Genomic DNA, 23,413 nt, shown 5'->3' with positions numbered 1-23,413 from the left:
TGCAGGATTTTTTTTTTTTTTTATTGCAGTGAAGGTTGCGCGAACATGTGAGGGAGATGATAGATTATTTTTTTACGAGTCTAATTTTTAACAATACAAAGTTACAAATTAGTCTGCAATGGCTCGTGCACAGTTCAGAGTGGACCCACCTCTTGCCCGAAGTCAGCTGGGATAGGCTCCAGCTTAAGCTTGACACTAATGAGGAAAGTGGTATAGAAAATGGATGGACTCTTTGTCTGTTCACTTTAAGAGGCAATAGAAGGAAGAATCTTTGCAGTTATTGTGCATCATGTACTATGTTTCCTAAGTTACATAATACTGCATGCCATTATCAGCAATATTTACAAGGTCGATTGAGTTACTGCAGCGTATTTATTGTTACCACATTTGCTACCACATATACCTGCTCCCAAGGACGTGAGAGACAAAAAGAGGCGATGACTTCACTGACAATGGTGCAGTTTTAAGCTGTATATACGGCCAAATGGTAGCAGAAATACCTTAGAGTGCATCTTTCCCATGTAAAAGAGTACTCCAGAGTAATCAGGAAGTCAAAAAACATGGAGCTGTGTAGCGACCACAAGGTTACGCATTGAAAAGAAAATTTAACGCATGCACAATGCATGTGCACGCAAACATGTGCACCCACACACAGTTCAGTTCCACATGTGACAATGGTACCAAATTAATAGTATTATATTTGTAAATACCTTATTTCATGTACAGCAACCATATTTTTGTGTTTATGTTATAGTTGTTTAGATATTTTTGTTTGACTGCTGATCACTAAGGAACAGGAAAAGGTAGAAACAAACTTTTTTTTTGATTGATGATAAGAGACTAATCTTTCTTTTGGTATATACTTTGGTTTATGTAACCCCAGTACACAATATTCTGTGTGCCTGAAAAATCAATCAAAATCATCAAAAATGGCCGATACTGACAGTATTATATTATACTCTACAGAAATGTGAATTTAAACAACAACTTGGGAACAAAGTGTTTTTAATGTTCAATTGTTGTGCAGCCCTTCAGTCAACATGATTCAAAAAGGCATTCGAAGGTTGCAAGTGAAAAGTTCAGAGCTTTGTAGTATTACTGCTGGCTATATTTAGTTAATAGTCAGCGTATGACTCGCAGTATGAGAGAGGGGATGACAGATGGGGCGGCAAAGTTTTTCTTGACCCGGCGACAGCGAAATATTTGTAGACCTCCAATGTGCTGGATTCAGCTGTATACATTTGGTTTATTTCGAACGCAAAGTAGCCCGTGTGTGGGGGCCCTGTGGATGTTGCAATGGCCCCATTTTGGCCCATTGTAAAAATATATTGAGTATAAATAAAAGATGCAATCAGTGAATGTACAGATTCAATTTAAATTTGAATAATGACATCTTTATTGATTAAAAAACAACATTGAATTCATATCAGAATCTGCTTATAAATTAGATGATGATGTAGATCAGTGGTTCGTGAGGCGGGGTACACCCTGGACTGGTCTGGAAACAGTGCATGTTTCCGAATTCAGCATGTCTGAAAAGGCGGAGGAAGAAGCAGAGTTTATTCAATCTTACCCCAGATTGTTTTACCTCATGAATTTCATTGTATTGATGCCTTAATACCACCAGTGCTTCCATAGCATGGCCACAGAGCTGTAATCACAACTCTTGTTAACAAGGTGGCACTGTTGCTTAGCTACAAGTGTTCAACCCTGAGAGGGTGATGGGAAGGCAGGGCTGCTTCCCCCTCCTACCATTAGACAGCCGCGTATGCAGAGAGGCGAGCAGTCGCGGTGGATGCAATCCATTGGCTTCTCGGCGCTGCCGCTAATGTCACAGCCCTGCATGTAGCCCGCACTGCCTCCACCCGTGTATTTCTGTCGCCGCGGCCCGCTCTCCCTCCCCCTTAAATGGTGTGGGCAGGAGTGGTATGGAAGACTGCATTGGGAAGCTTCGGTGGAAATGGTCTTTGCTGTTGGTATTGCTCTAGCACCATTCTGGTGACAACAACATGCCGTTGAAATGGAAAAGCGGTTCTCCTGTCAGCTGGAAATTCCCAGTGCCGGTCCTTAAGACATCCCGGTCCTCGCCGCTTTCACCTGCCTACATGTGAGTAAAAGCTGAACAGCGTTTATTATATCCAATTGTGGAAAATGTTGTTCACTTTTGGAGAATTGAAATTCATTTTTGAACTCTTAACATCGTCATTCTTGGTTCCACAAATGCGAATGAGCGCTGTACGCTTTTCAGAGATTAGGCTTGTCCAGCATGCTTTTGGTTCTTCTCTGGCACAGTGTTTTGCTCTTGGACAAGACAAGACAAGATTTTGCCGCTTGTCTGGACATGGCAAACACCACATCCCAGACTCTTGCCCTCTGCCTGTGGCTGTGTTTATTTGGAAACGGGGACTGGGCGGCTTGGGAGGAGCCTGCCTTTGTCAGGATGTCTGGCTTGCCCTGGTTTACAAGCTATTGTCATCTGCTACTGTTCTGGAGGAGGGGGAAGGGTAGGCTAGAAGGTCTTCACACTAGCTCTCGCCATCATCTCTCTTCGGCCTTTTTTGCATCAGCTCTCCTATTGTGGTCCTGTTCACCACGGCTTTAAATTGCAAAGAGTAAATATTAAAAATTGTGTGCGTGGAGGTGAAATAAATCATTTCAAGTCGTAATTTCCTGGGTAATTTTATTAGATTTTTTTTTTTGCAGAAGTGGATTTATGCAATCTTCAATTATTGTGCAGATTTACTTTTGAGCTACTTAAGAGCTTAATTTTGGTAGCTTAAAGAAATTCTGCACAGCAAGAGAATACATGCATCTAACGGCAGTTTTGCTCTCACACATATTTTGCTAACTGTCACCAGTGGATGTAGATCTTACCAGGGATGTAAGCTATGTGCCTGTTCCCTATTGAGATTTGAGTCTTGATTGAATGTTGGTGCGTTATCAATGCTGTAAAAATAAGTATTAGCACAATTGAATTGTCTTTTCCCATCTTTAATGTGACCCCCGCCCCACCACCACACATAAGCGCGCACACACACACACACACACACGGTACATGAAAGCTGCCCACGATAACCTCAGTCTTTGCAGCAGTTTGTGTAAATGGCCGTACCCGAGCATGCCCCAGTAGTTGTGGTGATGAGGCATCTGCCCTCACATCCCCACCCACATTTATCCCAGCAGTCTGTGGATCAACCGTCCAGCCATGCAAGCAATATTTGTAATCTTTGCAAAATAAAATGTGGTTTTCTGTATGTACACATTGCATTCACTTTATCACTAAACTGCACATGACAAGTGAAGACTCAAGAGTGTGCTTGTGGACTGGGATGGCATGTGTATGTCCCATTAAGGATGTTGAGTGTGCCAACTGGCGATTGCAGCATGTCAAACCTCGAGGCTCCACCTAACTCCGCCCCACCAGACCACTTACTATATTTGAAATGTGTCTATTGTAAGCTGTGTTTTTGGGCAGATTGATATCGGGCCCCCAATTATAGGTTACTCTGCGGTAAGGAAACGTCCCTCTTTTGTAGGTCCTTTACTGGAGCGCTTGAGGCTTTAGTGATATTTTTAAATGCACATGCTGCTAGGGTAAAGGTTGTATCGACAGCAGAGGTTTTGGATAAGTATAAGGTCTATAAACATTTGATGTGTGACCAGATCAAATTGTTATATTCTATGTTGTACACTATCTGGTAAATTTAAAAGATGTGAAAGTTTGCAAGACATTGACAGTTGTTTCTCACACATTTGCAATTCAGTCTCTGGCATATGTGCGACCCTAGTGAGGATAAGCAGCATAGAAAATGGACGGATGGATGTAGCTTGGCTAACCTTTGTAATGGGATGTCAGCCTCTGCACATATCACTACAAAATCTTCAAACTGTAATGCCAGTGCTTGTAATTAAGGAAGATGTAGCCACCCAAGCAATTCCAATCGCGATATTAATAGAAGAGAATCTTTTGGGACACCCTTATAATGTGAATATATTTAAAAATGATGTGTCACACAGTGCTCTTATTTTGAAGGCGGGAAATGTGTACTGAGAAGGTCTGTTGACGGTTAAGACAAGTTGGGTGCAAGAATAAACGTGCTACTCGTCCTTTTTTCACTCAGACCTCACATGACAAAGGGCTAGAAAGTAGCCCCCGCGGATACCGAGGATCTACTGTATTTCTCAAGTGGCCTCCTACGGCTGGGTATTTTGTTAGCATGATAATTTTGGCAGTCTCCACCAGATGGCTGTTTGGTTCACTCAGTTTTGGAAACTGGTTCATTTGATCCATCAATCAAACCCTAACTGCGTTCCAAAAATAATCAAAATGCCGTCGGTTTGACAGCTGGCATCAGACCTCAATAAGAACTGGAGACATTTGTTTGATCACTTTCACTTTGAATCTTACTTCCACTGAATAAATAAAATACCTTTTCACGGTTAAAAATAGTCGGATGACATTGTCAGCCAAGGCACGAGATAATGAAAATAAAAATCATAAAATAGCTGCAGGTGCTTCCATACAGCAGGGTCGTCGGATGCTATGGCCTGAACTCAATGATGCAACACTTCTTGTGCTTGAAATACTTACAGCGTGAATTTTAATTTGGTGCTTTAAAGAAAAATAGCTGCATTCGCCTGTATCACTCGTTACAATTAGGGAAATATAGTAAAACATCAGTACAAAAATCTATAATTTATGGTAACAGCACAATGAAAAACATTTTTTTTGAGTGAGTGTGACTTGAAAAGGACTATCAATATTTTTTGTAATTGAGGTGCTAGAATTATCGGAATAATCGTTGCAGTCATAGTGTACACGTAAGTAGCCATAGGAGGTGTTTTGTCAAGCCCAACATCACGTGTTTTTTTCGCCCTGTGCTCACTCATCACACCATATTCACGAGTCACTTGTCACCTTACTTACTGGATTGGGTTCACAAATTATTATTGTGCTTTTTTTTTTATAGACGTGTACGTCAAGAGTTCTTACACGTCCGGAAGCATTTGTTGATATAGAACGGGGTCAGAATTTTCCATAATGCTCCATGCAGTAATTTCTAAAAGCAAGGAAGTAGAGCACAACCCTATAACACACGCTATTTACTGGCATTCACCTCCATGCTGCTGCTATGCACTACTAAAATTCTGTTTTTAGTATTGTTTTTAGTATTATTTTTTGCTGTTGTAGTACAGTGACAAGTTAGTTCACATTTTTAGGAACAGATCTGAACTATCTCTAAGGAAGTACTATTTTGGTTCTGTTTGTCCTTTTTAGTATCCTGTGCTGGGTTGTCTGCCTTCTGCAGCATCCTTCAGGTTGATTTAGCATTTTGTGCATGTTGACAGATTGTCTACACCGCCCACACTGAAGCTTTTTTTTTTCTCCTGTTAACTATTTGTGGTGCAGGTTGGAACATTTTACATTTGAGGTAATGACACACTTTAATAATACAGCTATTACGTTTTAACAATAGACATTTTAAAGCATAATTTCAGGCTTGTTTGTTCATCTGGTTAATTTGGATTTGTTGGGAGTTGATTATATTTGTTTGAGGAAATGACACACAAGATGTTAGAACCACTCAGTAATAATGATGACTTCTTTTCCGTTTCAATCAGAGATTGCATTTACAAATAAATTGTGTTTTTATTTTTGGTTCTCTGTGGAATAAATGGTCTGATTTCATGATGATGATGATGATGATGATGGATAACATCTTCACGGTTTCACAGTGTCCACCGCCTACTTGCACATCATCTGCCTTAAAAGCCTGTTTGATATAATAGAGATGTGTGACACAAGATTCTTAACACTGTGTGGCTGTCTCCTTTTCTGCCTAACTGCCTCCAACTGCGTGACAAACACAAACAAGCAGTTCTTGTAGGGAAAAAAAACTGTAATTTCACTGAGCTCTTTTCTGTTTTGACTTATCAGTTGATCAGAAGGAAGAACTGTGCTGCTGCCTTCTAAGCAGGTGGAAGCTCTGGGAAAAACAAGCGTCTTGCTGCGTTCAAGTGTGTTTTGTACACAGATTTATTAATATTTGTTATTCATGAGGCCTTATGTGTGACACCTGAAGTATGATGTCACGATTGCCATTTTAAAATTGCAAGAAAAAAAAATCTACCTCACTGCAATAAACAAGCCAGGTTTACACTGTGCTGAATAGGAGAAAGTACTCCTGCATTATCCTACTGACTTTACATTGTTGTTATTGTTATTGAGATCTCATTGAGATGACATCCTGTATGGTGTAGCATCTAAGCATTTTCTATGCCGCTTATCCTCACTAGGGTTGATTTTTATCATGAACTTCAATCCACAAATTATGTTACTTTAAGGAAATGTTATGCCTTATCACTACAGTCTTGTCAGTAGACACAAGTAGCGTTTGCATACGTCCTTGAAAAACGTGAACCATTCATCAAAAGCACTTTCAATTACTTTCCACCATACAGGCCCCCAGGGTGGGGGGGTTAAGTTTTACGGACCACAGCATTGTCTGTCAGATGCTCACAAACCCTGAAATAAATGATTTCATGACGTTTCTATCGGTTCACAACTGAGACTAAGACTGCAAAGCTATTCTTATAAATCTTTCAAGAGCCACTGTCATCTCGAGGAAAAGCCAAGTTGACTTTAGCTTCTTAAACTGTCACTGGTAGAAGGATGTTTTTAAGCTTTCCACTGACATGAAGGGATTTGATAGACTGCCACTTTCATTGCCTCCTTACTCATTTCTTCATTTCCCCTGGTGCTTTTTAATGGTTTCTTTAAATCCATCCTCTGTCCTGTTCATTCTTAAAACCAAGATTAGTAAATAAAGGTCATGCTCTGTCCTTGCAATCTGACCTACAGATAGGAGCCTCAAAGTAGGCAAGTGTATTAGGCATGTACTATTCTACAATGTATGCCAGAGTCCGTAATTATTTTCTCCTAATTTTGTACAAATATTATTCTCTGGGTTCACCTGCTTGTTAGAGTTTCCATCCATCTCATGTGGGATGCTGTAGATCCTGTCTTCTTTGTTTCGTTCTGGCAGCCACCAACACTCCTTTGTGGTGTGGACAACCCACTCTCTGCTCGCTGCCTGTCCGACTTACCACCTGACAGGGTAAACGTAGCTGTACAGTACCTGTGGTGTGTCCTTTCTGTGATAGTGACCACCGTGCATTTAGAATTTGATGGTGTTTTCATATTCCTGATAGTTGTTCATTCCCATTCTGTGTGATATTAACTATTCACTTCTTTCACTTTCATTTCAATACAGGATGAAACGAAATGATGATACGAAAACCGGAATTTTTTTTCCCATTGGAAAAGTGTAATTTGTTCCAGACACCCAACATTTCTATTAACATTTTTTTTAATATATGGACGATATGGACCAAAACTCATATCTCGATATATTTAGGTTGAATATTGATAGACAATATATATCCCAATATTTTTTCTGCAGTGAGTTTAGCCAAATATGTGTTTAAAAGTTTTATTAAAATGTAAACAATTTTATAGAAAAATAGCAATGGAAATAAAATAGTACATTCTCTATTTTAATTAAGTACAGAAAAAGTTGAATATAATGCTCAGTCTTCAGTCCAATCATGCTGCACTCACGGTAGTCTCTCTTCAGCCTGGTTTAGCGCCGTTAGCTCTTCCATCTCACGTTCCCCATAATGACAGATGGTAAACATGGTTGACCCTTTTTTATACAGCAACCTTTGTACCATCTTTTGTGCTGTTCACTTCCGCTATGCAGCCTCTCCTCCTTCATAACTCCACAGGGATGTCCAGTTGCTCAGCGTAGCGAAGGGGTGCCCAATGCTAACAGCTGCTATGGAGCTGCCGTAACTAGCTTGCACTCGAGTGGTGCCATCTTGAAACATGAGACCTCTGCATCAAATCTAGTCTAGAACTATGCTTGTTTTTGATATTGTGCTTAAAAATATTGCAATGCTGCTCAGCCGTAGTGTCAACTCAGTATCGCAAGATTCTCCGTAGGGTTTGTGATCCAAGATAGCTGAATAAACCATCCATGCTGGCACTAGTCCGTCCACATCTTTATTAATGCCACAAGGTTTCTACTTGCAATATTGACACTGTATGAGAACCAAGGCAAATTTTTGTCTCAAGCTGAGGTGAAAACGCGATTTGACTGTATATAAATAATTAATTAGATATTTGTGCTAGTAGTGATTGCTATCTGTTTTGTCTGTTTCCTGTCTTTGCTTATGACAATATTTCAGTTAGTATTCCTTTTTCTGTAGTTGTGGGAATGGGACGCAAATGGCAAGCAGGTTAGGCGGTTACAATGTCTCGCTATCACATGCTCCTAATTTATTTGACAGTACAAATATCGCACACAGAGCCTTAAAGGTCGAGCCCCATCTTTTCCAGGATGCTGGGCGACGTACAAATTGTTCAAAGTCAAAATGTCGCCATTGTCATCACATCAAACTTTTTATTAATGTACGGGAAGCGTTTCAAGTTACAAACAGGTGTGTAAAGAAGTTAACCACTATATAATAAACTATATGAACATATATCTTGTTGATCAAGCTGGGAGAGGCTGCTGAAGATAGTTAACATTCTTAATTGTCATCAGAATAAACAGATGTTGCACTGTATTTTTATCATGTGTTGTTGTCAATAAAACTGGGATATTTCTATGACTTAAAGAGCTTTGTATGAAAGAAAGAATATTGCCGTTGCTCTTATTGTCCTTGTATATGTTGAAGGTGTTGTTAAGTATGCAGCGCTAGCCCTTTGTGTGTGGGTAAGTGGTTATCTGGTGCCATGACCTCACCTTTTAAGTCCACACACTCAGCGCTGCATTCAATAGAAATGCCAAAAAACTGATTGTGCTGGCTTTTTTGTATACTTTTGAAATGGCAAGAGAATTAAATGTGCCATCTTTTGCTTTTGTTCCATTATTGTACCGGTATGTATTTTATCAGGCTAAAATTCCCAACTGAATAGGATGATCTATATTGCGTGGACACATCTTGTAGAATATTTTAATAGCCTGCAGAGGCTTTCTAGTGAAAAAAAAAAACCTTAAATACAGTTTGCACAAAGCACAGGGGAATATACTTGCAAAATCGTCCCCATTCACAGAGGGACTGAGAATTACCTCATTGTGTAAATAGTCCCTTTCCAGAAAAATGTTAGTGTGCTACATCTGACAAGCTCTGCCCGCTCCTGGGCCTTTTTGAAGACTGAGATTTATGGCTATGTTGAGCCAGATGTTTTTGTAAAACAATATTTTTTATCAAAATCAGGCCAATGAATGTGAAACTGAAGGCTCTTAAAGTCTGGGATGCTTCTGACAATTCTATCATCTTATCCGATGGAAAATAGCTGTAATAATTTTTCAGCCTTGTATTCACAAGAGCTGCGAATAAATCTCCACTCTGTGGTCCGTCATAAAGGAGTCCTTCTGGTGTTAAACTGACTTCATCATTGCCTCCTTGCTTAAAAATATTGCCTGTCTATACATGACCCACCTACCAGTATCATCCGCGTTGCTGTTTGAGACTCAATAACCGACAGATGTTTATCTTACTGATGTAATTATTGGCCTACATAACAGCTCGCTAACATCATTTTTATCAGTACATATGAATCCACATCCCAATGTAAATGATCGTCATCTTTACACATTTGCTCAGAGGCATAATTACAACCTTATTTTAGTTATGTGTGCAATTTGTAGAATTATTTATCATTATAATATTTTGCACTTTTGTCTCCTCTCAATAAATAATGTCTCAAGGAACAACTTCTCATTCTAATGTTTAATAGTGTGTTGTGCAGCCCAGTTGTGTAATTAAATTTCTTCATCTGAGAGACGATGCATCACGCAGCTCTGCACTTTGCACTCATTAGTGTCTTGCCCAAGTCTAGACACAAAAATGTCACTCTGTGTTAAAAGAGAACCCAATCAGGGAGCCTCTGGAGAGCAGCTCCTGAGCTAAGGAAGTCACATGGATCGTTCAAACATGTTCTTTCTCATTTGTTTTTTTTTTTTTTTTGCTATTGTAGCTATTTTTGGAAAGGCTTTCTGTTCACGGCCCTAAGTACCACACCATTTATTACAACCTGCAATGCAGATGTCTTGGATGGTGCAAACAGCATGGAAAAACTGCAAGACTGATTCTGGTTTTGGCACCAAACAAGAGGCCACAGGGGCTATTCAAGCTTACGGCTTCTCCATTTAGGGGCATGAATACACTTTGCACAATTTCCAAACGGAAATGTTTTATCATCTAAGAATTCTAAATAATTTAAATCTTTTTACTAGTCTCATCTTGTCTTTTTTCCGTCATCTCTTATATCCAAGTAGAAAGGTCAGCTAAAGGTTAGGAATCACATTCCGTTTACAACGAACCACAAATCTCAGTGGTAATTGCATTTTGACCTTTGATGTAGACTGGATGAAATGTTGAGGAGTTATTGGTCATCTCATTTACCAGTAATGCCAAATTTCACACCCAACCGTCAAGCCAGTTCTGGGTGGGACTTTGTGTGGATATACTGACCAACCTGTCAATGCCCACTTTCATATTTCACATTTTTGCACATTTTGCCACTTCTCTGCAATATGTACCCTTTCAGGGTTGCTGTGAGTCAAATGTGGAATATGTTTTCCTGATGAATGACCAGAGAAGATTTAATTGACACAATTTCACAGATGGTCCAAATTTCCAAACATTACAGTCACAATATCAAGCAACCCACCAATGAAATGTGCTTTGAAAACTGCAGTTTTCTACAGATATTATTGCCAAAAATATCTGTTTCTGTTCACTGTCTTTGTTATCATACGGCCAAACGGCGCACCTAACAAAACCTGTGCTCGCACGTCATTCCGCAGAATTAGGTGTCCAAACAAAGCGTTGGTGACGCTGGAACGATTGGATAGTGGTTCCGAGAAAGATTCTGGTTAGAGTATCTTTTTATAAAATTTTTGGACTGAACTTATTTGTTCGTAGAACACACACAGAATGATGAACTACTTTGTTTCTGTCTCCTTTCTTTGTCCTCATCTGTGCGCCCTGCACTAATGAGCTATTAAGGCGCGCTGTTAATTACGCCTGCAAAATTATCTACCATTGGGCCAAAGAAAGTTGATGGAGGCAAGAAGGAGCTTGTAGCAAAGCACAAAGGTAGCGTCTGTTCTCAGGGGATTGTAAGTAAACACAGGTTGCTGGGGGAACAGTTTACAGGAGATGTATTGATGAATTGGCATTATTTTACATGGGGAAAAATTTCTTCGGTTTTCTGAGGCTTTGGTTTTTGTAGGACGTTTTGGAACAAAGTGACAACAAAAACTGAGATTCCACTGTAGGTGTGCAAGGCACCAAGAAACTACGCTTTAACCGTTCCGCTTTGTTCAGAGCTTGATACACTTCAGGTCATTTGTTGGTCAGTTTGACAATTTTTTCCATTTATAGCATCTACACTTCCGCTTTACCATCCCAAAGTGTCCAATTGCAAGATGAACTAGACTGTGAAAGGAATGTGAAACTAATGGAAGCGTATTCTGTTTTTCTTAACAGATCCCTCGTAGAGGACGACGACGCTCACATGAAAGTTGCTCTGGGCTACGGTGATATGGGCATCTGTGCTCACCTGCAGGCATCAAAGACTGGAAACACACGATTTTTCACAAGCAACACACACAGCTCAGTGGTTCTTCAGGTGATATGAATCACTTCTACCGTGAAAGATTCTTAGACTATGCAAAACTTGATACGGTGTATTAGCTAAAATGGTTTGTTCCACAGGAGTAGGTCTGTTGACACAGTTAATACTTTTCTGTCGTAGGGATTCGACCAGCTGAGGATAGAAGGATTGCTATGCGATGTCACACTGGTGGCTGGGGACGGCGATGAAGCTTTCCCTGTACACCGAGCCATGATGGCGTCCTCCTCCGACTATTTTAAAGCCATGTTCACAGGTGGGTCTTAAAAGCCTCAGACGGCCCAGAACACTTCCTCCTCCTTGTCTTTCTGGTATAATTTGTGCGTGGGTTGTACAGCTATGATTCATTAAATAGCTTTCTCATGTAAAGCATTATATTTGGAGTAATTATTCATGAACACATCCATGCTTTTCCCATTTATGGCAATATTATTTTTTCTACTAACAATGACTTCATGCTTATCTTCTCAGTATTGTGAGAATCTGAGAACCAGTTATCAGTGGTAACATTATTGCCTCTTTACCATGCTCACAGCATCATAGCAGATTAAATGATTACTTTACTGCTCTAGGGATGTAGTGTTACACCGTAATCACGGTCTGGTACCTATATCGGTTTTAAGGTTAAGGTTTAAGGAACAAAACGCTAAATGATTTTTAAAATGAAACAAAAAAATCCAACTGTTGGCAGGGTAATTCTCCAATAAATAAAAGCATTGTGGGGGAGAACTTTGATACATTTTGTGGTTTTAAGACCAATCCAATATACACAATCTAGTCCAAGTGTTCTCATGCACTTTTAGGCACACTCTCCTGTCCATCACTTTCAATGTGCAACATCTTACACCCCTGCTTGGTAAAAATTTCACCCTATAAACTGACTGGCAACAACATTTTGGTCTATTTGGTCATTGGTTTATTTTATTTAGCTGCACATCGGTACTGCAAAGCATTGAAGTAAGATTACCTTGAAGTTATAGAAATGAGGAATATTTTTAATGATCAGGGATGATGATATAAATATGAAATTCTTTGGAATTGGATATGTTCAACTAAATGCAATTTTCATCCTCCAAGCTAAAATATCAAATGGATACAGCTGCTCACAGACTTGTCAGTCAAATAAGATTATGTATTAGTTCTACCAAGTGAGAAGCATCCAGTTTTTCCCCTTATCTCCCTGCTTTTCCCCGATGCAGGTGGAATGAAAGAACAGGATTTAATGTGCATCAAGCTCCACGGAGTTAACCGAATAGGCTTGAAGAAGATCATCGACTTCATCTACACAGCCAAGTTGTCGCTCAACATGGAGAATCTACAAGACACACTCGAGGCAGCAAGCTTCTTGCAAATCCTTCCTGTGTTGGATTTCTGCAAGGTCTTTCTAATATCTGGGGTAAGGTGACGCACATACACGCGGAGTGCATGATTATGGCACACCCATTTTCACCAATTGTACAGAGACCAGTGCATCTGTATAAAACTAGATTTAAAATGAATTAAAACTGATAAATGTATCTTTTTGACTTGATATAAATTCCAAAACATTACATTATGTTGTTCAGGGTAAAAAGCATAGGCTGAATTTAATTTACTCCAAATTATGGTTCCTAATATTTGAGGTGTTTTTTTAAAGGTCTTTTCTTCTCCATCCTTGCAGGTTTCCCTTGACAACTGTGTCGAGGTGGGCCGCATTGCGAACACGTATAACCTTACAGAGGTGGACAAATATGTCAACAATTTCATACTCAAAAACTTCCCTTCGCTTTTGGGCACTGGTGAATTTGTCAAGCTGCCGTTTGAACGCTTAGCTTTTGTGCTCTCCAGCAACAGCTTGAAACATTGCACTGAGTTGGACCTCTTCAAGGCCGCTTGTCGCTGGCTCCGTTACGAAGACAGTCGCATGGACTACGCCTCAAAGCTCATGAAGAACATTCGCTTCCCCCTCATGAACCCGCAGGAACTCATCAATCACGTACAGACAGTTGACTTCATGCGCACTGACAACACGTGCGTCAACCTTCTCCTGGAAGCGAGCAACTACCAAATGATGCCCTACATGCAGCCAGTCATGCAGTCAGAACGGACAGCCATCCGCTCAGACAGCGCCCACCTGGTCACCTTGGGCGGTGTCCTGCGGCAACAGCTCGTCGTGAGCAAGGAACTGCGTCTGTTTGACGAGAAGGCTCACGAATGGAAGGCGTTGGCACCTATGGACGCGCCTCGCTACCAGCACGGCATTGCGGTCATTGGCAACTTCCTCTATGTGGTGGGGGGCCAGAGCAACTATGACACCAAAGGCAAGACGGCAGTGGACACGGTGTTTCGCTACGACCCTCGCTACAACAAGTGGATGCAGGTGGCGTGCCTTAATGAGAAGCGTACCTTCTTCCACCTCAGTGCACTCAAGGGACACCTCTATGCTGTCGGTGGAAGGAACGCGGCTGGGGAGCTTGGTGAGTTTATTCCTTTCTCCTTGCTTTCCTCCTATCTATCAAGCAGTAACAAAGGATCTGATTAATATTGCATGAGATTAGGCTCTTGAATATGAAGGAGTTGTCTGGGAAGGAACTTGTAGTTTAATAAGACCCACTGATGTGGTAATCAAGTTTTGTTGTGTCAACATGTCCCTTGCTGAATTTTCTACAATATGGTCATTATCATGGCCGCATGTACCATGTACCAACAGCATTGCAGTATTTCTTTTTTTGGGAGATTTGTTTTGTTTGTTTTGCATTGTAGGATGTGGTGAGTGTATTAATAAGGGAACATAACACAATATGTATTTTTTCAAACCGAGATCGATTTAACTGTGATTTCTGCCCACCCGCAAGTAAGAGATTTCAATGTAGAATAGAAATATGTAACTGTAGATTTGCCCTAACCAAATATGGCATCATTACTATTGTTCTAAAAATGTTGTTTTGTTCAAACAAACAAATAAGTCTAGTTTCAAGTTCTGTTCAGCCACTTCGGACCACCCGTAGCACATATTTTTAGATTTGATTATGTCTGGGACAATGCTGGCATATGTTATGTTTCCATTCCAAATGTATGTATTATTTCACAGCAACCCTAATTACAGAACATAACTGGACCACCACACACTGCTTGAATTGAGAAAATGGCCACTGTGCAAGCGGTCATCTTTTGTAGGTTTATAATTAGACCAAAGAGCAGTGCCCCAACTCTCTGGCTGTCCAGGTCCTGCTTTAATGTTCCACTGGCCTTTAACGACACATCACAACAGTATCCCAACCCCTCTGATGCTCCCCCCTCAGCGAGCTGAAATGGAACCAAAAGCATGACGATGTGATGGAAGCAGATCTAGTTCTTATAATAAGATGTTCTTCCCAACCACACTTGTGGGTTTAGGCAAAGTAATTACAGCACTGTAAGCCCTAGTGACACCAATGACAGAGTGTTCATCTTGTAACTGGTAGCCACGGTAGTCTTAAGGTCAATGGGGGCGATGTCAACTTATTTTTAATGGTCTTTTAAGCTCAAATCATCTTTGTCTATGACTTTCTCTTAATTTTCCATCAGACGGAATGCTCCAAGTCAGCAAGGTTCTCATCAGTCAGACCTTCTTTTTGGCTTGTGGTCTTTTCCAGCAAAGCAAGCGCTGTGTTTTTTTACTTCGTCTTCTCTCCCCTTCTCTTAATCCTATGAGATTATTGGGACTAATCAGACGCCGCAGAACACTAGTCGGTTTTTCGATCCAATTACCGGGTTCTGTCCCCTGTGTTTTGGGCCAAATCTGAAGGTCACAAAAATACCATGACTAGGCCAGTTGTCCCTCTGTTGCCCGCTGGCTCCATTAAGACTTTAGAGGGAAAAAAACTGCAGGCGAGTACAGTCATGTTTATCACAATGTGTTTTTTTTTCATCTGATAATAGGACAACAGGCCAGCAAAATAATAACATAGTAAATCCCCAACATTTACAAGTTTGTTTGGTCTTCTAATTTGTTTTTACGTCTTCACTTGAGTGGCTACAATTACATGCACAAGTCAAGGTCACTTTCAAAATGACTGATGGGTGGGCAAAGTATTCACTCATCCTGCTCACTCAGATTCCCTCTGCTGGCCCATAGGATGGATATGACTTGCCACTGAATCTTCTGACTAATTTTATTCATTTGCAAGGCTTTGTTGCCACTAATTTAACACAAGCATTAAAAGATAGACAACTAAATTTAGTTGTGTTAATAGTATTCATCATTCTGAATTTGAGAACAACGTAATAAGAATCGCGTGCCTTATATGTTTGTCACATCGCTTGGTAATTTGGCCATTGATAATGTGCGCTTACTCATGCTGTGAAACTTGCCTCTTTATAAATATGCTCCTCGCCACCCATACTTCCCTACCAAATTTACTAAGGCTAGTGGGCTACGTTCACACTGTAGGGTATGACACCCAATTCGGATCCCAGGGGTCTGCTGGAGCCAATCCCAGCTGACTTTGGACAGACATAGACAAACAACCATTATTACTCACATTCTTACCAATGGCAATTTAGGGTCTCCAATTAGCCTGCATATTTTTGGAATGTGAGCGAGAACCCGAAGAAAACCCATGCACGCTTGGGGAAAACATGCAAACTCCACACAGAGATTCAAACCCACATCTTACAAATCTCCTGACTGTGTGGCTAACGTGCTAACTACTATGCCCAGTACCTTTTATCCAAGTCTTGCATAACACGCCTTTCGATGAAGTGTAAGACAGATTTATGCGACCTGACGGTTGAAACAGCAGTAATTATATTTATATCGACATACGAACAAGTCCTAAGTCGCATTTGAAAAAATCTGAACTGCACTGACGAGAGAAAATCAGATACAGGTCACAATCAGAGTCGACCTGCAGTGTGAATGTAGCCTAAATTACTTAAACACCATTCCATCAATACCAGTGTTTTTGTAGGATCCTTCCTCTGGGACCCATCCATCCATCCATATTTTATGCCGCTTATCCTCATTAGGGTCACGGTGGGTATGCTGGAGCCTATCGCAGAGGCTGAGTACACCCTGGACTGGTCGCCACCCAATCACAGCATCCTGTAGGACATTGACAGAAATTCTTTTACAATCTCACAATCTCCCAATTTCCTGTTCACTCGATGCTGACGGAGTTTTCGGGTTGCATCGCCCGCATTTTAAAGCTGTGTTCCGGCTCCCACGCTGAGACCCTCCAAGGCCTCATTTGCTGCTGTTTGTCCTCCTTAGTTGTGTGTCTTGCCCTACTTTTGACTAATATGTTCTCTCCCCTTCTTTAAGCTACTGTGGAGTGCTACAACCCAAGGACAAATGAATGGACATATGTTGCTAAAATGAACGAGCCACACTATGGCCACGCCGGGACAGTGTATGGAGGCTACATGTATATTTCAGGTAAGTTCACACCTTGTATTGACGTTGTTTCACTGTCATGATTGCATGACATTACATTCAACAAAACTAATGTAAATCCAGTATACACTGGTACCCTGCGTTTTGTTATTAATTCCTCCCAAAAGGTAAGCAATTTTTTCTATAGGAAATTCATTCATTCATTTTCTTCCGCTTATCCTCACGAGTGTCGCAGGGCGTGCTGGAGCCTATCCCAGCTGTATTCGGGCCAGAGGCGGGGTACACCCTCGACTGGTCGCCAGCCAATCACAGGGCACATACAGCCAAACAACCATTCACACTCACATTCATACCTATGGACAATTTGGAGTCACCAATTAACCTAGCATGTTTTTTGAATGTGGGAGGAAGCCAGAGTAGCTGGAAAAAACCCATACGTGCATGGGGAGAACATACAAACTCCACACAGAGATGGCCAGGGGTGGAATATAACTTGGGTCTTCTAACTGTGAGGCCTGTGCACTAACCACTAGTCCATCGTGCAGCCCGAAATTATGTAAATGAATGAGAAAAATAAAGACAACTTTATTCAAACCTGCTGATCTAACTTTACTCAGTGTTGAATTTGATTTTTGATTTTTGGGGGTCGGTGGGGGGTACTGGTGGAGACTGGACATTGACATCAGGGCTTAAGCTTGCTGCTCTTTGAGTGTCACCTCCTTACTTGTTCACTTCATTGGCTTGAAAAGAACAAATCCTGCGCTACGGAGATGAGTCCTAGTTTCTCAGTGTAACTAATCCTAGGCCTTTTTTTAAATACAAAGGAAGGAGGGGTGTATGGATGGGGAAATTTGGAAGTGTTCATCGCAAAGTGGAGGATTGAAGCATGTGTGGGAGGTGTCACACAGAAGAGCGTGTGTGTTAATCCGTCCTGGCTGTGGGTACCGCATTTTTACCGCAACATAGAGTACATGATGAGGCTGACATTTTGCATCGTGTTTCTTTTGTCTGAATACATTTTTGGTTCCACTTAGATTTAGGGAGGTGAGTGTCAAAGAGGATCATCATTGATGTGGAATACACACTCATAGTTTGAGCCTACCTGGATTATTACTGGTTGAAGCCTGCAGGGTTTCATTGCTCACACATCCAAAGATGAATATAGAACCACCAGACACAACAGTGGGTACACCTGCACAAATGAGACTGAATGTAAGTGTTTCTGCCATTATTGAAGTGGTTTCAAACAGCTCATACTGAAGGGTACATTTATTACATTTTTGTCCAAAAAGGGAATTAAGGGAATCTATCAGTATTATGCTGTGCTCTTCCACGCAAACCTTTGCTTGGATCTCATTAGATTGTGCAAGTGCACCGAAGGTAAGTATTTGGAGTGGGTCCAAGAGTCTCATGTGAAACTTAGATTTCAAGTAGTGCTTGTGGAAAAAAAATCTTTAAAAATAATGCAGTACTTAAAATGCTCAAGGCTAAGTAAATGGCCAATTAGAGGATTTTTGTTGCACTGAGGCCCTGCAGCACCCTCGGGTCTCGGGGGATTAGAACCGCTGTGCAAGGTGACCCACGCTGAAGTGCACTTCTGTGTCGGTCTGTCACAGCGGATCAGCACGCGTTGTGCGCCCGTGCCGCTCCGCTGTCTGAAGGTATTCTGTCAGCTGGATGAACCTGACACATGCACTCAGCCCACGGACCGTCACAGCTCAAGTGGCGTGGCACGGTCCAAGACGCCAATAGAGAGCGTAGTGTGAGCATCCCGCTGTCCGGCGGTTCGAGCCATTTTTTCACTTGCAGTCATCCACATGAGCTCTGTGCGATTGGAGTGATTTGGGCTCGAGTGGAGAAACACCTCAGATGACCGGCGTGTTATCTAGAAGTACTGTTTATTGTCATTTCATGCTAAGAATTCAATCAGTGCCAGAACACTTCTCCAGCATACTGAATGTTAGGTTACATGAGGTTAATGTGCTGCCTGTCAGCATGCCTCAGTTGACTGAAGAGGTCTGAAGGATGCTTGTACTGTACATTTACATATCTGCAGGAATTCTACCATCCTGCTGAGAATTTATGGCTTCACAAGTGAAGTGCAAGGTCTTGTATGATTCGGACTGAAGGCTCAGACATGAACCTGATAATGTGAAAGGTGCCCTACAATTCAGGGGAATCACGGGTGAATGATGACTTCATCTAAAAGGGAATGCTAAAAAAGAATATCATAGATGAGCTTGATTAGAAATGTTTTTGCCACAGTCCAAACAGAGCAGTTGGTTCATGTTGTTCCACAAGTTCTTACTCACATTTATAGGAGTGCAGTTTTTCACCCAAGGTACACCTGGAAATTCAATTAAACAAAAAAAAATCTGATTCAAATTTATTTCTTTTTGTGAAAATTGCTCAGCAGTTTGGTTGTTAATGTACCATAAAAGAGCTTGGCTAAAGTAATGAATGACACATGAAGCATTGATCTTTAATTCATTTTAGTAGAATTCTTTAAAGGTAAAGACACTTGGGAAAAGGTTTGTTTATGGATGATAATGAATGAATTGGATTTAAAATAATGTAACTTTTAATCCGTGTTTCCCACAGGGAATGTCACCAACTGATCACCGTCTCAGTCTACTAGATTTGTCTGTAGTCACTTAAAAAAAAAAAGATAAAATCTAGATAAGAAGATCGCTAAATATAATGACAAAGTCTATAAGTTAGCAACACCGATCCCTCATGCTTCATGGTTCTTTTTGTCCGGAACACCAGAGCGTTTTAATGTTTTTATGCGCAAGGGCGAACCGGTAGTACCAAATCCATCCATTTTCTATACCGCAGCCAATCACAGGGCACATATAGACAAACAACCATTCACACTCACATTCATACCTATGGACAATTTGGAGTCGCCAATTAACCTAGCATGTTTTTGGAATGTGGGAGGAAACCGGAGTACCCGGAGAAAACCCATGCATGCACGGGGAGAACATGCAAACTCCACACAGAGATGCCCGAGGCAGGATTCAAACCCAGGTTGCCTAGCTGTGTGGCCTGAGTGTAGCACCAAATCAATCTGTGGTATTCCATATTTGTGGGGTACCAAGTACAATGTACTAGGTACTAGATAAGAACGTATAATAAAGTGAACAGATGTTGAAATATACTAATATTTACAAAATGCAAAAAACGTGTTCACTACAAAAATTGAATATGCTTTGCTGCCTCACTTGCTGCGTCTCTATTTGGTAACTTTTTAACCGTGCTTTTGACAGGACATTTGGGTGTTTTTCATGTGCCTGATCAGGGAAATTTGATTGTGTGGTAAAATGTGTCAACATGCGGTGAAATCCTAAATGATGTGAGTGCTTTATGGACCCATATGGCCTCGCAATGGCTTGCTGATTAATAGGACATTTGGACTTGGGTGTACCCTTGATGGCAGGCACAGCTCTTTGCCCCAGTGTCTTAATTATGGATTTGCTGTGTGTGGAGCAAGTAGTTGTATAAAGAAAGTCAGACTTGATCATGAGTGGGCGCATGTATTACAAGTCCAAAAAGACAGGCTCCCACAATGAAGCTCGCACGCGATCGCCGGGTCGCATCCGAAGCGAAGGATTCTGTTTCTGCTTGGCATTCACTGCAAATCTTTGCTGCTCTCGCTCCTAGTCTTTCTGCCTGGGGGGGTACGAGCGGGGCGGGGATGGGCTGGCTTCCACCCAAATGCATGCTGGGATTGTGTTCCTCTTTATTTTAAGCCTTCCCTGTAGACATGTCCTGTTTTTTTTTTTTTTCTTTCCTCCCCACTTTGCCTCAGCTTTGTGTGTCTCGACGTCTACAGTCTGTTTGCGCACGTTTGCGTGAGCGCATTGTGCCGCTCTTCTTTTGTAGTCAGTTCACCATGGAATGAATATTAATGTCATTCTTATTGCAAATGACTAAAGATTTTTCAAATCCTTAATGACACCGCTGAATGTGAGCATATTTGTCATCCCCTTCCACAACATGTAGGAGGGCGCATGAGTTACTGATTGGTCTGATCGCATCACACTTCCCTCCCCCAGCGGTTAGCGTGCAGGCTAATTAGTCCTCTCTTCTGGTTGCAGGGGGCATCACTCATGACACCTTTCAGAAGGAGCTGATGTGCTTTGACCCAGATGCAGACAAATGGACTCAGAAGGCACCCATGACCACCGTGCGCGGCCTCCACTGCATGTGCACAGTGGGGGACCGCCTCTACGTGATCGGCGGGAACCACTTTCGAGGCACGAGCGACTACGATGACGTGCTCAGCTGTGAGTACTATTCCCCCGCCCTGGACTTGTGGACTCCTATCTCGCCCATGTTGCGAGGCCAAAGCGACGTGGGAGTGGCTGTGTTTGAGAATAAGATCTATGTGGTGGGCGGATACTCGTGGAACAATCGCTGCATGGTGGAAATAGTTCAGAAGTACGACCCCGAGAAAGATGAGTGGCACAAAGTGTTTGACTTACCCGAGTCGCTGGGTGGAATTCGAGCTTGCACACTCACAGTGTTCCCCCCTGAAGATATCTCAGGCTCGCCGTCCAGAGAGTCGCCCCTTTCAGCACCTTGATGAGTGAAGGGGGGAGCCCTATTTTGGTCATACCCCCTCAACCCCCTTACCTCCCCAACAAACACATATAGACATTGTTTGCACTTCTTGGGACTAAGTGTGTACTGCTACCCTCAGTCCTGCAAATGTGGTTCAACCGACATACCGTACATTCACGGCAACCGATTTACACCTTAATGTTGCACACTCGGTTTATATTTTGTCAGGAAAGTACCTTGGCCTGTAAAGGGGACTTTGCAAATCAACTTTTCTACCTGATGTCGCCGCTAGTCATACGCCTTTGTGCGGAGCGGAGTGACTCCGGGGCAAACTCAGGGCTCGGCCCAGGCCCGTTCAAAAACAGCTCTCCTTCAATTTCACTTCTATCCTGCGATTGCTACAAAACTGTTAACAAAGTGGTGTTTTCTAAATTTAATAAAGATGGTTTTTAAAGTATGTAGACTTTCATGCTTGAGGACATTCCCAGTCTTTTCTCTGATTGATTCCCAGTCACACCTGTCAGCGACGGACTGTTTACTGCTGGTGTAAACAATCTGCTGCCCGGCGTTACCTGGAAACTGGTGCTTTCTCTCCATGCTGGCATTGTGACAGACGGTGGTGTCACCCGCATTCTGCCCACCTGCTCTCGGCCAATTAAATCCTTAGTAGCGGCATATGGTGTCCGAGATGAGTGCTTCCCGCTGTTACTGGGAACAAAAGGTTTGTGTAATAATTAGGCGAGTTTGGTCCATAGTGTTATATCCTCATTATGCTCTCATTACAGCACATTACTGTGGTGCCTCTGATTCTCCATTTATTTGTGATCACATCAGATGGGAGCAGCATATAATTATTTGCCAGCATTAATATCAGGTACACCTGTACCAACTACTCTGGAAAAATCGAGCTCACCAACTAACAGACTGGTGGAGAGCATGCTCCAATATGCATGAGCGCTGTGATTAAAAATAATATGTAATATGGTTAGTTAAACAGTGCCAAACAGTGAATGTAGTATGGCTAGTTAAACGGTTAAGCTACCAGAAAAGTAATTTATCTCAGTCGCCGTCCTCCTCTGAGGAACTAAAACCACTGAAGTTGTTTTGACAAGCATCACAATTGAACAGCTTTTTAATTCCTTTGTCACAGAATTTGTCATTCGCTCTCCCTTTTTCAAAACCCCTTGGTGATAGTGGATGGTTGGCGGTCCGAGTCGCCCAAACAGAAGCTGTAGTAATTCTTCACTTGATCAAACTTAAGATGTGTCAGAGATTGGTGCTTGAGACTTCAAAACACACTCGCTTCCGCTTCACTCATCCACATCACTACTTCCTGAAGCTGCATGCTAAACATGATGGGAAATGTCGTTATTAGCCACTGTACAAGTCGCAGAGTTCAAAACATGACAAAAGTAGACACTTATTGATTAAAATTTGAGGTGCACTCAAAACTTAAATCACCGCCATGTCATTAAGAACACATACAAATATAATGTACAACGTTAAGTTCATGAAAAATAGTGGCAATTAAACCTTGCACTCACTGAAATACAGTGCATCCGGAAAGTATTCACAGCGCTTCACTTTTTCTACATTTTGTCATGTTACAGCCTCATTCCAAACTGAATTAAATTAATCTCTTACCTCAAAAGTCTACACAAAATACTCCATTATGACAATGTGAAAAAATATTTTTTTTGAATTTATTAAAAATAGAAAACAAAAAAATCACATTTACATAAGTATTCACAGCCTTTGCCATGAAGCTCAAAATTGAG

The 23,413-nt window shown here is 41.5% G+C and overlaps 1 protein-coding gene across 1 annotated transcript; it reads left to right on the top strand.

The window, feature by feature from the left end:
• The first annotated feature begins 1,768 nt into the window (after positions 1-1,768).
• On the top strand, positions 1,769-22,092 carry klhl13 (kelch-like family member 13). The gene is made up of 7 exons (XM_058087650.2): positions 1,769-2,107; positions 11,566-11,707; positions 11,834-11,966; positions 12,910-13,106; positions 13,371-14,166; positions 16,995-17,108; positions 21,170-22,092. Exons 1-7 carry the CDS (start codon positions 2,010-2,012, stop codon positions 21,655-21,657), a joined length of 1,968 nt encoding a protein of 655 aa, XP_057943633.1. The 5' UTR covers positions 1,769-2,009; the 3' UTR covers positions 21,658-22,092.
• The last annotated feature ends 1,321 nt before the right edge of the window (positions 22,093-23,413 follow it).

Source organism: Doryrhamphus excisus, linkage group LG21, assembly GCF_037039965.1.
Source record: "Doryrhamphus excisus strain RoL-2023G ecotype Guam linkage group LG21, RoL_Dexc_Guam_v1.1, whole genome shotgun sequence".
Taxonomy (NCBI): domain Eukaryota; kingdom Metazoa; phylum Chordata; class Actinopteri; order Syngnathiformes; family Syngnathidae; genus Doryrhamphus; species Doryrhamphus excisus.
The sequence above is the reverse complement of the archived record's forward strand: the minus strand, read 5'-3'. Positions and strand labels throughout refer to the sequence as shown.